Source organism: Lepidochelys kempii, chromosome 1 (assembly GCF_965140285.1).
Source record: "Lepidochelys kempii isolate rLepKem1 chromosome 1, rLepKem1.hap1, whole genome shotgun sequence".
NCBI classification, from domain to species: Eukaryota; Metazoa; Chordata; order Testudines; family Cheloniidae; genus Lepidochelys; species Lepidochelys kempii.
Genome location: NC_136380.1, coordinates 145879370 through 145895735, shown reverse-complemented (window position 1 = coordinate 145895735; position 16366 = coordinate 145879370). Strand labels below are relative to the sequence as shown.

At 43.4% G+C, this 16366-nt stretch overlaps 1 protein-coding gene across 3 annotated transcripts in view; it reads right to left on the bottom strand.

Annotated features, from left to right (window-relative positions):
* The window catches only part of LOC144930130 (uncharacterized), a 184093-nt gene that overhangs the window by 120996 nt on the left and 46731 nt on the right, over window positions 1–16366 (bottom strand). For 2 of the 3 annotated variants that reach the window (XM_078851201.1, XM_078851210.1), the window contains exons 2-3: window positions 13914–13978; window positions 10973–11052 (exon numbers count right to left, since the gene is read on the bottom strand). In XM_078851201.1, coding sequence (XP_078707327.1) covers window positions 10973–11052; window positions 13914–13978 — 145 coding nt within the window. The remainder of the gene's footprint in view (window positions 1–10972; window positions 11053–13913; window positions 13979–16366) is intronic. The other variant, XM_078851204.1, reaches the window with a different exon arrangement.

The window sequence follows — 16366 nt, the reverse complement described above, 5'->3', positions numbered from 1 at the left end:
TTAATGATCTGGAGGATGGTGTGGATTGCACCCTCAGCAAGTTTGCTGATGACACTAAACTGGGAGGAGTGGTAGATACTCTGGAGGGTAGGGATAGGATACAGAGGGACCTAGACAAATTGGAGGATTGGGCCAAAAAAAATCTGATGAGTTTCAACAAGGACAAGTGCAGAGTCCTGCACTTAGGATGGAAGAATCCAATGCACCACTATAGACTAGGGACCGAATGGCTAGACAGCAGTTCTGCAGAGAAGGACCTAGGGGTGACAGTGGACGAGAAGCTGGATATGAGTCAACAGTGTGCCCTTGTTGCCAAGAAGGCCAATGGCATTTTGGGCAGTATAAGTAGGGGCATTGCCAGCAGATGGAGGGACATGATTGTTCCCCTCTATTCGACATTGGTGAGGCCTCACCTGGAGTATGTCCAGTTTTGGGCCCCACACTAAAAGAAGGATGTGGAAAAATTGGAGAGAGTCCAGTGAAGGGCAACAAAAATGATTAGGGGTCTGGAACGCATGACTTATGAGGAGAGGCTGAGGGAACTGGGATTGTTTAGTCTACGGAAGAGAAGAATGAGGGGGGATTTGATAGCTGCCTTCAACTCCCTAAAAGGTGGATCCAAAGAGGATGGATCTAGACTATTCTCAGTGATAGCAGATGACAGGACAAGGAGTAATGGTCTCAAGTTGCAGTGGGGGAGATTTAGGTTGGATATTAGGAAAAACTTTCTCACTAGGAGGGTGGTGAAACACTGGAATGCGTTACCTAGGGAGGTGGTGGAATCCCCTTCCTTAGAAGTTTTTAGGCTTGACAAAGACTTGACAAAGCTGTGGCTGGGATGATTTAATTGGGGATTGGTCCTGCTCTGGGCAGGGGGTTGGACTAGATGACCTCCAGAGGTCCCTTCCAACTCTGATATTCTATGATTCTACCATGGTAAAGGAGGCTTGTAGTGGGGCGGTCAGCCTGCTCTGGCTCGGAAAGGGTTAAAGCCAGCCCTTTGAGAGGGCTGGGGCTGAGAGAAAAGGCTAGGCTGATTGGAAAGGCAGCCACAGCTGGGGCCATGCCCCAATCAGGTCACAGCTGGCCCTATGAAAGGGCTGTGAGCTAGGAGCTCAAAAACAGTCTCTCTCTAGCTGTAGAGAGAGAAGGACCTGGCTGCCTGGGAGCTGAGTGGGTACTTAGAGTGGAGCAGGGCTGGGGGAAGGCCAGAGGAGCTGGAGAGCTCCCGCCTGGAAAAGCCCCAGGCTGCAGGCCTTGCTAAAGGCCAGGAAAGGTACTGGGGCTACAGAGGTGCAGCCTGGGAAGAGGCAGAGGCAGCTGGTCCAACCCCCCTTGCCGATGATGAGTGGTTTACAGACTGCAGTCTGCCCCAGTGAGCGGGGGCTAGATGGTAACTGGCAGTGGCCACTGAGGCAAGGTGGATTTAAAGGATTGGGTGTTCCCCTGGGAGGTGAGACCCAGAGTGTGGGAGTACTGCTGGGGCAGAACCCCAGGGTAAAGGGCATTGGGGTCCAGGAGGGACAGAGGGCCAGCGGTAGGTGAGACACTGGCCTGCAGAGGGTGCTCCAGGCTGGAAGAGCTAATTCCCAGGACAATGAACAGGAGGCTCCTCACCGGTGAGTCATCACCTCACTACAAGGCCAGATAAGCACCTAAAATAGACAAGCAGTATTCAGCCTTAAGAGCTTGATCCAAAGCCCTTTAAAGTCAATGAAAAGACTCCCAATGATTGTAATGGGGTTTGGATCAAACCCAATATTCATAAAGGGATAAAAGTGTCTATGTAAATAATGGCTTTGGATTGATTTATCAAAGAGTAGGAATTGAGTTTAGTACCTCCCCCTCACCACAGTTCTGATAGTGTTTTCTTCCAGTTTTGAATACATTTTATGTTGTTGTTCTTTATCTAGAAAAAGGAGATTGCTTTTTAAGAGTAAAGTTTGTATTCATGTATATTGCTTCTTGCTCAGATTTAAAGAGGCTAAACCATATGGTACCAAGTCCTGAGGTCCTGACAGTTTTTGTTCTATTCTTATCTGGGCAAACTTCCCACTAAATAGGATTCTGCCAGAGTAGAAACTGAATAAAAATGGAGACAAATATTTTAGACGGAACTATTGATTTCAATTGGGGATTTCTAATTAAACATTAATGGTACAATATACCCTTTGTAGGGCCTCAGGATTTGGCACATGAATAGTAGCTATTTTGACAGCAATAATTTCAAAAGAGAAGGTGATCATATATGTATACACACACCCCTTCATGTCCGTTAGGAAGGCAAAGATGAAGTGGTTTTTAGCACCAGCAAAATATGATTTACACTATGACAATTAGAAGGTCAGATCCTCACCTCAGTCATTCTGCAGTTAAACTGGTGGAAATGAGATCAAAATCTGACCCTAACTCAACTAGGAGACTCCTAAAGAAGTATTTTACATTTTAAAAAATCAGCATTTAAATAAACTTTTGATCAAAGCTGCACTCCTGAAAATAACACAAGCAGCCTAACCTATGAAAACATTGAAACTCGTGCTTATGTTTTAATATTGTTAATATTCTTACTTCCATTTCTTTTTAGCATATTTAAATACAGACATTAGCCATCAGATACCCAGAAACCTGTAGCAGTTTTCCTATTCATACCATACCAGAAAGGTTTAGCTTCTCCAGCTTTCCATCTGGTAAATGAGTGCCTTTTAAACTGACCCAGCAGCTGTACTCTCAAGAAGAGAGAGAAACTGTCAATACACACTAGTTACTGTGAATTAGTCGGCATCGACTCCATTTAGTAAATAATTCTTTCTTTTAAAAAAGGAATTTTTGTGCTTTTAAGAGTTTCCATTGTTTGTATTACACTTCTGGACGCTTATAAAAATGCTGGGCCAGATGCCTGGCATTACATTTCTGAGCAATTATTTTTAGCTTTCTGCAAAGTTTAATTGCTTTTACTGTGTTTGTACCGAAAATAATATTCTCTGCATATTAGGTCCAACCTTGGAAACTACCCAGTGCACAAGTACATGCTAGATCTGTTTTTGAGTGTGGCCACAAAGATAAAAGGATTGGGGTGAAGATGTTCGAGCCTGTTGGGTGCTCAAAATAGGGCTGTGATGTCCTCCCTTCAGGGAAAGTCCAAGTAATGTACTGCACTAAAGCTCTTACTACGTAAACTGCAACAGCAGGGGAATATGGAATGGATTCTATCCACTCTAATCTAGTCTAATCTGTGATCCATTCTCCCCCACAAAACCTACAGGGAAGCTATGCTACAGGCTATCTGCTCAGGAGCCTTTGAGGGATGATATGAAACAGCACTTAGAAGTCACTAGAAATGGGACATATTATTTACACATGTATGCCTTCGACTTGGCAAATGCTCTCATCTACACTTTCCCATGGTCAGATTATCCCTTTTCCTTCAGTAGGAGAAATAATCTATACAGGAGATGGAGTGTGCATGGAGCTGCTGCTGGCTGCTGCTTGCCAGAATGTGGGTGCATATTAATGCTGCTATTGTTGCTCACTGCGTGCATGAACCCATTTAGAAATGACAAAGGTCTGGTCTTACATAGAGTACATAATCACATTTCTGATGCTCATAATAGAGCACTGTTATTCTCCATAAATCATAGGATAGGTTTATAAATCATGTATGTTTAGGAGTCAGTTAACTGACTTACAAATTGCATATCTGAATTATGGGCTGTTACTGATTTATAAATTGTTTGATGGTTTCCCTAAATCACATTACTCATTTGTGTGAGTTAGTGGACATGATTAGTAATGCCACTACATAAACTGTATGTCTATTAGAAATGATGTAAGTAACTTTGCACTCATGTAATAGATAATATAATATTGTTATAAGTCTTGTTATGAAATAATGTTTCATTTTCTCAAAACTATGGCACTATTGTGTTTTAACCCTAGGTTTTATAGTACACAGTCTGATTTATAGTCCAGTTCTTCTCTATTGTATATCCTGATCTGGAATGAGTCTGCATGTTTTGCACACTCCATGACATTCTAATAGTGTGAGAAAGAGACAATGTGTAAACAACCATTAACCAAGATGAATTAAGAAACCTGAACATTTGATGAAATTGTTTCTGCCTGAAGTTAGTGTCATATCTTATCACCTCTTGCCACTTCAACTACTGCCCATATGACACCTTACACTGTACTTATGCATTAATTTTATTTCCCATTCCTTTTGTAGTCTTCCTTCCTTATATTGGCTATATGGCTATTTATCTGCAGGCATCTTTTAAAGGCAAATGGAAGCCTCTTTACATTTTTCTTGCCTATAGGGTTTCTCTATAATCACCTAAATGTTGAACAGCCTGCTATTGGAGTAGAGTGTGAATGTGAACAGTCTAGATGAATTTAAGAACCACATTGTGAGCTATATTTACCCTGGGCTGCATTGTTATGATTCCATCATCTTTAAATTCTGCCCTTAGTTATATATTTGTGCCACATCAGGGGCCCACAACGGGAGATACAAAACAAAATATTCCTGCATTGACACTGGGCATCACAGCCACCTACATCACAAGCTGCAGGAGATCAGTTTCTAACTACATGGCAGTGGCATAAGTCTGTGCTCTGTTTTCCCCCTGAGAAACAGAGGTTCGGGTGCATTTCCCTGTCCTCAGTGTGGAATGAGAGCTGTCCAGCTGTGGCTGTATTATGGTATGTTATAACCTTGCTTGTGGTCAGGGAACTCACGCAGGATGTGCCCTGACCAAACTATAGGGCAATCTGATGTGGGTCTCTGTCTTCCATTGTATATAAATAAATATGCATTGGGCTCGAGAAAGACAGAATGACTCTATAGTCCAATGGTTAGGGCACTCAGCTGAGAGGTGGAAAACCCATATTCAGATCCCTGTTTCCTACCAGGCAGCAGGGGGGAACTGATCCAGGGTCTCCGAAATCCCAGGTGAGTGCCTAACCATTGTGTTAGATTATACCAGCTGCCGCTTGCTATCTCTCCCAGCCATTTTGAGGATTTAGGTATGCACTGATGCTAGTCTTCCAAGAGACAGCTTAGGTGGCTGATTCCAGGAGAAGCTTCCGGGCTGTGAATCTGAAACAGTGATAAGCACCTAACTCCCTTGAGAGGCAGGACTGATCAGACACCCCTTTCCCCAACACCTGCTGTTGGCTAGCTTAGGCAGCTCCCTCCGAACATGATATCTTTTGTGGATCCCATTCTTAGTCTATTATTCACTACAAGCTAGGCATGTGATTTCCCCTGCTCATGTACACATATTCACACCAGCTCTCAGCAAATTAGTGCTATTATAAATAGCAGCATAGCCACAATAGCACTTTAGCAGTAACAGAGACATGGCTGAGCTGTGCCAAGTACAGTGCCTTTCATGTTCTAAACGTTATACATACTTTTCAGATTCCCCCGTAACAGGTTAAGTAATATTCTCCCCATTTTATAGGTGTAGAAAACTAAAGCAACAAGGGTACTAACTCACTTAAAGCCACTGAATGATTCATTCTAAAACTCATTATTCAGTGAGTCACTATGTCAAGTTTGGTTAATTCCAAGCTTGTAAGTTGCATCATACTTTAGGATACTAGCAAGTTGCTGTGATTATATTAGCCTCTACTCAGACATGCTACAGTGCACATTTTGCTATGTTTGCTCTCTGTCATGAATCTGAATGAACCTTGCTGAAGACCACCAATACCGTTGTTTCACTGAGTCAGTGAGAAATCCTGCCTACTAAAAGGACAGGGGAACTGCTGAATTGCAAGGTAGCATTCTGAATTAGATTAATGTATGATAATATTTTTGTGCACAGTCTGAGTGTGAGAGAGGAGACTTAGGCAATGCTGGAGAGAAACAAGGAACATGCAGTGAGCACAAAAATACTGAAAACAGAATTTTTAAGTCTGACTTTTAAAAAATAATTTCTAAGAGTGTCAGACTGAGGGTATGTCTACACTATGAAATTACGTCAATTTTATAGAAGTTGATTTTTAGAAATCGATTTTATACAGTCAATTGTGTATGTCCACACTAAGTGCATTAAGCCAGCGGAGTGCATCCTTACTACCGTGGCTAGCATTGACTTATGGAGCTGTTCACTGTGGGTAGCTATCCCACAGTTCCCGCAGTCTCCTCCACCCATTGGAATTCTGGGTTAAGCTCCCAATGCCTGATGGGGCAAAAACATTGTTGCGGGTGGTTTTGGGTACATGTCATCAGTTGCCTCTCCCTCCATGAAAGCAATAGCAGACAATCGTTTCGTGCCTTTTTTCCATGTGGACGCCGTACCATGGTAATCATTGAGCCTGCTCAGCTCAGCTCACTGTCACCGCTGCTGTGTCCTGCGTGCTGCTGTCATCAGACTTGCAGTAGGTCTGCTAACTGTTGTCATCCAGCATTTCTGCTGCAACTCTGCTCTCCTGCAGATGCCATACCACGGCAAGCATGGAGCCCACTCAGATCACCGTCACCGCTGCTGTTGTGAGCATTGTAAACACCTCGCGCATTATCCTGGAGTATATGCAGAACTGGGCTAAGAGACGCCAGCACAAGGAGGATTTTGATGAGAACTTGGACACAGACTTTCCTGAAAGCATGGGCTGTGGCAATTGGGACATCATGGTGGCAGTGGGGCTGGTTCATACAGTGGAACGCCAATTCTGGGCCAGGCAAACAAGCACAGATGGGTGGGACTGCATAGTGTTGCAGGTATGATTCACAGTGGCTGCAAAACTTTTGCATGCATAAGGCCACTTTCCTGGAACTCTGAGTTGCTTTCCCCCACTCTGAAGCGCAAGAATACCAAGATGAGAACTGCCCTGACAGTTGAGAAGTGAGAGGTGATAGCCCTGTGGAAGCTTGCAATGCCTGCGACTGCTACCTGACTGCTACCAGTCAGTCGGGAATCAATTTGGAGTTGGCAAGTCTACTAAACTGGGAGGAGTGGTAGATACACTGGAGGGGAGGGATAGGATACAGAAGGACCTAGACAAATTGGAGGATTGGGCCAAAAGAAATCTGATGAGGTTCAATAAGGACAAGTGCAGGGTCCTGCACTTAGGATGGAAGAACCCAATGCACAGCTACAGACTAGGGACTGAATGGCTAGGCAGCAGTTCTGCGGAAAAGGACCTAGGGGTGACAGTGGACGAGAAGCTGGATATGAGTCAGCAGTGTGCCCTTGTTGCCAAGAAGGCCAATGGCATTTTGGGATGTATAAGTAGGGGCATAGCGAGCAGATCGAGGGACGTGATCGTTCCCCTCTATTCGACATTGGTGAGGCCTCATCTGGAGTACTGTGTCCAGTTTTGGGCCCCACACTTCAAGAAGGATGTGGATAAATTGGAGAGAGTCCAGCAAAGGGCAACAAAAATGATTAGGGGACTGGAACACATGAGTTATGAGGAGAGGCTGAGGGAGCTGGGATTGTTTAGCCTGCAGAAGAGAAGAATGAGGGGGGATTTGATAGCTGCTTTCAACTACCTGAAAGGGGGTTCCAAAGAGGATGGCTCTAGACTGTTCTCAATGGTAGCAGATGACAGAACGAGGAGTAATGGTCTCAAGATGCAGTGGGGGAGGTTTAGATTGGATATTAGGAAAAACTTTTTCACTAAGAGGGTGGTGAAACACTGGAATGCGTTACCTAGGGAGGTGGTAGAATCTCCTTCCTTAGAGGTTTTTAAGGTTAGGCTTGACAAAGCCCTGGCTGGGATGATTTAACTGGGAATTGGTCCTGCTTCGAGCAGGGGGTTGGACTAGATGACCTTCTGGGGTCCCTTCCAACCCTGATATTCTATGTGGGGGCTGCTGTGATCCAAGTAGCCAATGCAATCACTGACATTTTGCTATCAAAGGTAGGGACTCTGGGAAATGTGCAGGTCATAGTGGATGGCTTTGCTGCAATGGGATTCCCTAACTGTGGTGGGGCAATAGACAGAATGCATATCCCCATCTTGGCACCTGACCGCCTTGCGAACCAGTGCATAAACCACAAGGATTACTTCTCAATGGTGCTGCCAGCACTGGTGGATCACAAGGGACATTTAACCGACATCAGTATGGGATGGCCAGGAAAAGTGCATGATCTTTGCACATTTAGGAACTCCGGGCTGTTCGAGCAGCTGCAAGAAGGGACTTACTTCCCAGACAACAAAATTACTGTTGGGGATGTTGAAATGCCAATAGTTAACCTTGGGGACCCAGCCCACCCCTTTCTCCCATGGCTCATGAAGCCTTACACAAGCAGCCTGGACAGTAGTAGGGAGCAGTTCAACTATAGGCTGAGCAAGTACGCAATGGTGGTAGAATGTGCCTTTGGACGTTTAAAAGCTTGCTGGAGCAGTTTGCTGACTAGGTCAGACCTCAGCACAACCAACATTCCCATTGTTATTGTTGCTTGCTGTGTGTTCCATAATATCTGTGAGAGTAAGGGGAAGACATTTATGGCTGGGTAGAAGGTTGAGGCAAATCGCCTGGTGTCTGATTTTGAGCAGCCAGACACCAGGGCAATTAGAAGAGGACAGCTAGGCATGCTGTGCATCAGGGAGGCTTTGAAAACCAGTTTCATGACTGGCCAGGCTACGGTGTGATTATTGTGTTTGTGTTTCTCCTTGATGCAAACCCGCTCCCCTGGGTTGATTTGAATTCCCTGTAACCAAACCACCCTCTCTCCCCCCTTTGAAATAAAATAACTATTGTTTTGAAACCATGCATTCTTTCTTTATTAATTTAAAAAGAAAAAAGTGAGAACTGACAAGGTAGCCTGGGTGGGGTCGGGGAGGAGAGAAGGACAAGGCCACATTGCTGTTTGTAGCCACACTATAAATCGAACTGTTTGAATGACAGCCTTCTGTTGCTTGGGCCATCCTCTGGAATGCAGTGGCTGGGTGCCCAGAGCCTCCCCCCCCCCCCCCGGCATTCTTGGGTATCTGGGTGAGAAGGATATGGAACTTAGGGAGGTCAGGCAGTTATACAATGGATGCAGCGAGGGTCTCTTCTCCTGTTGGCTTTCCTGCATCTCCACCAGATGCTTCATCATGTCTGTTTGCTCCCCCATTAGCCTCTGCTCTTCACACTCACTTAATGCTTTCCTGGCCTTGTCATAAATATAAAGGGAAGGGTAAACCCCTTTAAAATCCCTCCTGGCCAGAGGAAAAATCCTCTCACCTGTAAAGGGTTAAGAAGCTAAAGGTAACCTCGCTGGCACCTGACCAAAATGACCAATGAGGAGACAAGATACTTTCAAAAGCTGGGAGGAGGGAGAGAATCAAAGGGTCTCTGTCTATATGCTGCTTTTGTCGGGGATAGACCAGGAATGGAGTCTTAGAACTTTTAGTAAGTAATCTAGCTAGGTATGTGTTAGATTATGATTTCTTTAAATGGCTGAGAAAAGAATTGTGCTGAATAGAATAACTATTTCTGTCTGTGTATCTTTTTTGTAACTTAAGGTTTTGCCTAGAGGGATTCTCTATGTTTTGAATCTAATTACCCTGTAAGGTATCTACAATCCTGATTTTACAGAGGGGATTTCTTTACTTCTATTTACTCCTATTTCTATTAAAAGTCTTCTTGTTAGAAAACTGAATGCTTTTTCATTGTTCTCAGATCCAAGGGTTTGGGTCTGTGGTCACCTAGGTAAATTGGTGAGGCTTTGTACCAAACCTTGTCCAGGAAGTGGGGTGCAAGGTTTTGGGAAGTATTTTGGGGGGAAAGACGTTTCCAAATAGCTCTTCCCCAGTAACCAGTATTTGTTTGTTGGTGGTAACGGCCAATCCAAGGACAAAAGGTGGAATATTTTGTTCCTTGGGGAAGTTTTGACCTAAGCTGCTAAAGATAAGCTTAGGAGGTTTTCATGCAGGTCCCCACATCTGTACCCTAGCGTTCAGAGTGGGGGAGGAACCTTGACAGGCCTCTAACACTGAATACCTTCATGCATATTCTGTGCCCTATCAGTGCGGGAGGACTGCATGAGCTCGGAAAACATGTCATTGCGAGTGTGGTTTTTTTTGCCTTCTAATCTGTGATAACCTCAGGGACGGAGATGATAGGGGTAGTGTAGAAACATTTGCACTGGGGGAGGGGGGGGGAGATAAAAAGGGAGAGTAAAATTTAAGAGGATACATTTCTGAGAACAAAAGGGAGACTCTTTCACAGTGAATCAAGCAATTCACAGCAGCCAGCACATGTGGTTTAGGTACAAGGTCACATTTTGCCTTTTATATTGAGCGCCTGCCGATATGGTGACACATCTCACACAGCTGGGCAAAAGAATTCGGTTTCCAGGCAGCCATGGTAAGGAATAGGGTACACGGGGTTGGCTTCTTATGCATAACATGTGGGAATAGTTTCAAACTGCAGTGCCATCCTTTCCCATAGGAATCAATGGTTTGGGTTTCACATTTAAAAGGAGGGGCTGTGGTTTTCGGGTGGATGTGCAGCACATACCTCCCCACTGCGTGGCTATTCTCTGGGATGATCCCTTTTAGCCAAGCACAAACAGCCCAGCATGAACGGGGTCCTTCTACTGTTCTCTTACAAAAATTCCCCTATTTCAACCAGGTGACCATGAATGATATCACTCTCCTGAGGCTAAAACAGAAAGATATGGACCAAATGTTGCTTGAATGAGACCAAAACCCAGGGCAATTCACTGCCATGTTTTATGCTGCAATAATTCAAGAATACTTGCTACTGACTTGCCGTGGTAAAATGTACTATCGTGGAGGACGAAATAAGGCAGCCCTCCCCAGAAACCTTCCGAAAAGGCTTGCAGAGTACCTCCAGGAGAGCTTCATGGAGATATCCCTGGAGGATTCCCGCTCCATCCCCAGACATGTGAACAAACTTTTCCAGTTGCTGTACTGGCCGCGAATGCATCCCAATTCTTCAGGGCAAATCAAACATTAAATACTATTGCTTTTAAACTCTGTAGTGTAGTTACAAATGCGCACTCACCAGAGCTGCTTTCTCTGGCTTCAGGGTCAGGGATCCTGCCTTCAGAGGGTATTGGGTCCAGGGTGATGAAAAGGTCCTGCCTGCCGGGGAGAACGGATTTAGCGCTTGCCTGCTGTGCATTCTCTTCCTCCTTCTCCTCATCCACAAAATCCTCCTCCCAGTTGCCTGAGACTCCCCCCTTGCAGGTGTCCATGGACAGTGGTGGGGTAGTGGTAGGGTCCCCACCTAGAATGCCATGCAGCTGATCATAGACACGGCATGTATGGGGGTCTGACCCAGAGCACCCATTTGCCTCCTTTTTCTCTTGATAGGCTTCCTTAACTTTGATAGGCTTGCTTAACTCCTTAACTTTCATGTGGCACTGCTGTGTGTCCCTGTTGTAGCCGCTCTCCATCATGCCCTGTGAGATTTTGGCAAATATATTTGCATTTCTTCTTTTTGATCAGAGATCGGCCTGCACAGATGCTTCTCCCCATTCAGCAATCAGATCCAGTGTCTCCCTTTCGGTCTATGCTGGAGCTCGTTTGCGATTCTGGGGTTACTGCATGGTCACCTGTGCTGCTGAGCTCTCCATGCTGACTAAACAGGAAATGAAATTCAAAAGTTCCCAGGGCTTTTCCTGAGTACCTGGCTAGTGCATCGGAGTTCTAAGTGCTGTCCAGAGCAGTCACACTGGAGCACTCTGGGATAGCTCCCGGAGGCCAATACTGTTGATTTGCATTTGCACTACCCCAAATTCGACCCAGCAAGGTTGATTTTTAGAGCTACTCCCCTCGCTGGGGAGGAGTATAGAAGTTGATTTTAAGAGCCCTTTAAGTAGACAGAATGGGGTTAGTTGTGTGGATGCATCCATTTTAAAATCAACCGAACGCAGCTAAATTTGATCTAACCCCGTAGTGTAGACGGGGGCTCAGAGAGCAAGAGTATGGATTAAGCAGTAAAACACTCGGCAGCATAATCTGAAGAGTTCAGAGCATATTGCTTACTTACTATTTTGAATTTCAGTATCAGAAGAGACCCATACTCACCCAAATGGAAAAGACCTATTAAATGTTATAGGTATTAAACCAATAAGGTTGCACAGACATTACTGTAAAATGTATGCAATTTAACAGATAACATTGATTCCTTTTCTTTAGCTTTAAAAACACCCCCAATTTATGATAAAAATTATTAGTAGTAATAAATATTTATATTATGTTAGCATTCAGGGGCCCCAATGAAGATTGGAGCCCCATTGTGCTAGGTATTTTCCAAACATAGAAAAGAGACAATCCCTGCACTCAAGTATTTACAGTCTAAAGACAGAAAGAGATAAAAGGATGGAGAGTACACTATAGAAGCCAATTAATCTGGTGAAAAATTGTCCCAGCTTTTTATATGTATTAGAACACAAGAAGGGCCATACTGGGTCAGACCAAAGGCCCATCTAGCCCAGTATCCTGTCTTCTGACAGTGACCAGTGCCAGGTGTCCCAGAGGGAATGAACAGAAGACGTAATCATCAAGTGTTCCATCCCCTGTCTCTCATTCCCAGCTGATGGTAAACAGAGGCTAGGGACACCATCCCTGCCCATCCTGGCTAATAGCCATTGATGGACCTATCCTCCATGAACTTATCTAGTTCTTTTTTGAACCCTGTTATAGCCTTGGCCTTCACAACAGCCTCTGGCAAGGAGTTCCACAGGTTGACTGTGCATTGTGTGAAGAAATACTTCCTTTTGTTCATTTTAAACCTGCTGCCTATTAATTTCATTTGGTGCCCCCTAGTTCTTGTGTTATGAGAAGGAGTAAATAACACTTCCTTATTTACTTTCTCCACACCAGCCATGATTTTATAGACCTCAATCATATCCTGCCTTAGTCATCTCTTTTCCAAGCTGCAAAATCCCAGCCTTATTAATCTCTCCTCAGATGGAAGCCATTCCAAACCTCTAATCATTGTTGTTGTGCTTTTCTGAACCTTTTCCAATTCCAATATATCTTTTTTGAGATGGAGCGACCACATCTGCATGCAATATTCAAGATGTGGGCGTACCATGGATTTATATAGCGGCAATATGATATTTTTTGTCTTATTATCTATCCCTTTCTTAATGATTCACAACATTCTGTTTGCTTTTTTGACTGCCACAGCACATTGAGTGGATGTTTTCAGAGAACTATCCACAATGACTCCAAGATTTCTTTCTTGAGTAGTAACAGCTAATTCAGACCCCATCATTTTATAGGTATAGTTGGGATGTTTTCTAGTGTGCATTACTTTGCATTTATCAACATTATTTCATCTGCCATTTTGTTGCCCAGTCACTCAGTCTTGTGGGAGCCTTTTGTAGCTCTTCGCAGTCTGCCTGGAACTTAACTATCTTCAGTAGCTTTGTATCATCTGCAAATTTTGCCACCTCACTGTTTACCCCTTTTTCCAGATCATTTATGAATATGTTGAATATGATTGGTCCCAGTATAGACCCCTGGGGGACACCACTATTTACCTCTCTCCATTCTGAAAACTGACCATTTATTCCAACCCTTTGTTTCCTATCTTTTAACCAGTTACCAATCCATGAGCGAACCTTCCCTCTTATCCCATGACAGCTTATTGTGGATGTATTTTTGCTTATGTTGTGAGAAATACCTGGGGGTGGAGGTAGGGATCAGGGAAAGGAAAGAAGGGACATAATTTTCTATTAAATTCTGTAGAATGACCCCAACTCTTATTGAAAATCATTTTCAATGGATACTGAGACACGTTTTTCCCCTAAATCTAAATGGGAGCTTTGCCTGAAAGGGAGTTCAGGATTGGGATCTCAGACATAAAGCATGCACACACTTGCACAAGTTCTTAGCGTTGTGCACGTGAATAGTCCCACTGGCTTCAGAGAGACTACTCATTTGTTGAGCCAAGCACATGCAGTTTGCAGGATCAGGGCCAAAATCCATACATTTTTTTTTCTTCACGCTGGTAGCAATTACAGTTTCTCTTGCTTGAGTCTGAAGAATCTGCAACCTTTAAAAACAAAAACAAACAAAAAAGCCATGAAAATGTCACTAAGTAGATTTCCCCAACTCCTATCCACTCTAGAGCATATTGTTGCAACAATCTTAACAGGGCTCCTTATCAATCACTGTTTGTTTGTTTTTCTAGACAATAAGTTAATTGCTTGTTGGTTAGCTATTCTTACGAATAATTTAAAAAGGCAAAATACTAGGTGATTGCCAGTGCAAAAAAGCTTCCAAACAGAAAAACCGTGGCTTGGTCATTCATGCCAGCTTGGGAAGCAGTGCTGTGAGGCCCATTAGAACTAGGTCACAGCTGCGCATAACGAAATACAGTTATAAAATGGTTGCTTTTAAACCCTCAAGGTGAAGTAAATGCTAACTTGTAACCTGAAGTGCAGCATAATGAATTGCATTGGTCTTTAAGGGCAATAGGGACTTAGCTACCCTGATTTGTCTTTTAAGTTCCTCATTACATTAGCATTTCCACTGATCTGAAATTCATTATTAAAAAGCATATATTATAGGCTTTATCCTCTTCCCATTGAAGCGAATGACAAAATTTCCATTGGTTATTTCAGTGAGAGAAGGATAAACCCTGTAAGTCTGGTTGGTAAGGGGAAAGTTTCTTTCATGAAAAGGAGGGCTTAGGGAATTTCTTCCAAAATAATTACCTCAATTTTCAAGAGTGACTAGTGGTTCTGAGTGCCTCAGTTTATTGGCATCCAACTTGAAACACCTCTTTTTCTGAAAGTGCCGAAAAGCTACCCTCTGAAATCACATCCCTTAAGGAGTCTCCAGTTGGGCACCCACAAATGGAGGGTTCCAAAGAGGAGCCAGCTAGAGATTGCTGCTGGGAGGTACAGAAGCAGCCAAAGCAGGGAATGCTGCATAGGAGAAGGGGGTAAAATGATCCCAGCCAGGGCCATCTCTCCCTCAAGCAGTCCCCTGGACCCAGAAATGTGCAGGGGAGACTTTTCCACTCTGGGGGCATTTGGACCAGGCGATGCTTCCCCCATTATTCAACCCTGGGTAAGCCTGCAGAGGGGAACTAGCCAGAGACTACAAATAGTCAGAGGAGAAGCAGCGAAAGCAGAGACCTCTGGACATTCAGAGAACTTTCTACACATTTGACTGGACTTTCTTTGTCCTGTGCTGTTTGTGAGGTAGAGGGTTGGAGCAAACAGCCAAAGCCTTCACTTCACACCTGCCCATCTTACCCTCTTCACTGGTCTTTCCCTCTCATTCCCTTTTCTTTTCATTCTTACTTCCATTGTTTATTTATTATTGGGGATGGTACTTAACATAACATTTGCTGCCATCACATTGTTCATTTGGCTTTTATGTCGTGTCCCTGTCTCTGTCTAGTCTAATTAGATTGTAAACTCTTCCAGGTACAGATCCTTTGCTATTCTGTGTTTGTACAGTGTACCTGTTTACACAATGGGATCCCCACTCTTGGTTGGCCCCGAGGCACTATTGTAAAAAAGATGATAAATTTTCAAAGGTGACATTATTAATCTCAAGTTTAGTGATTTACTGATCACTTATTTTGACAGATGAGACTTTTTGGATTAAAACTTCACAGATGTATGCACTTTTATCCATATGGCTGACTTTGAAGGTGATAAAACCTTTTGGCCCTGATCCTGAAAACACTTATGCACATGCATACATTTAGGCCTGTCAGTAGTCCCAATGAATTCAATACGGCCACTCATGTGAGCAAAGTTATGCATGTAAGTTGTTTGTAGGTCTGGAGTCATATATTGGTGGGGATTTCTTTAAAAGGTATGCACATATAACAGTGGACAGCTTTGAAATACACAATTTGAGTTAGAGGTTGTAGGATTGCAGTTTACTATACTGTTTTATGCAGTGTGAATGCAAATGAAAGCTAAAGAAATCCAGGGCAATAAAATATCCCAGGGAACATTATCAAGACAAAGGAACACTTAATCAGAATCCAGGCCATTTATTCAGGCAAGCATAGATATATATATATATATATATATATATATAGTCACATCAATGAAAAAAAAAAGGAACAAAATTGTGTGTGGTATTAAATTTAATGGAGGGAAAAAAATGATGAAGCTGAAGAGAGTATCTTCCATTCTCCCAAATATTTAGTGCAATTAGGCTTACGGGCTATAAACTACATATGACCTTTAAAAGCTGGGGGTGGGGAGAGAAATGAAATCAATCTAAATTTTGTTTCTGTTCAATGAATCTTTAAATAGTGGATTGTATTTCTCAGCATGGAATTTTTAAGACTGAACTTTCATTTAGTTGGCAGTTGCAATAAATACAGGTGGGTACATAATGATATGACATTGTTAAATCAAAATATATTGCTTTAATTGCTACCTCTCAGAGCATTCATCACAAAAATGAA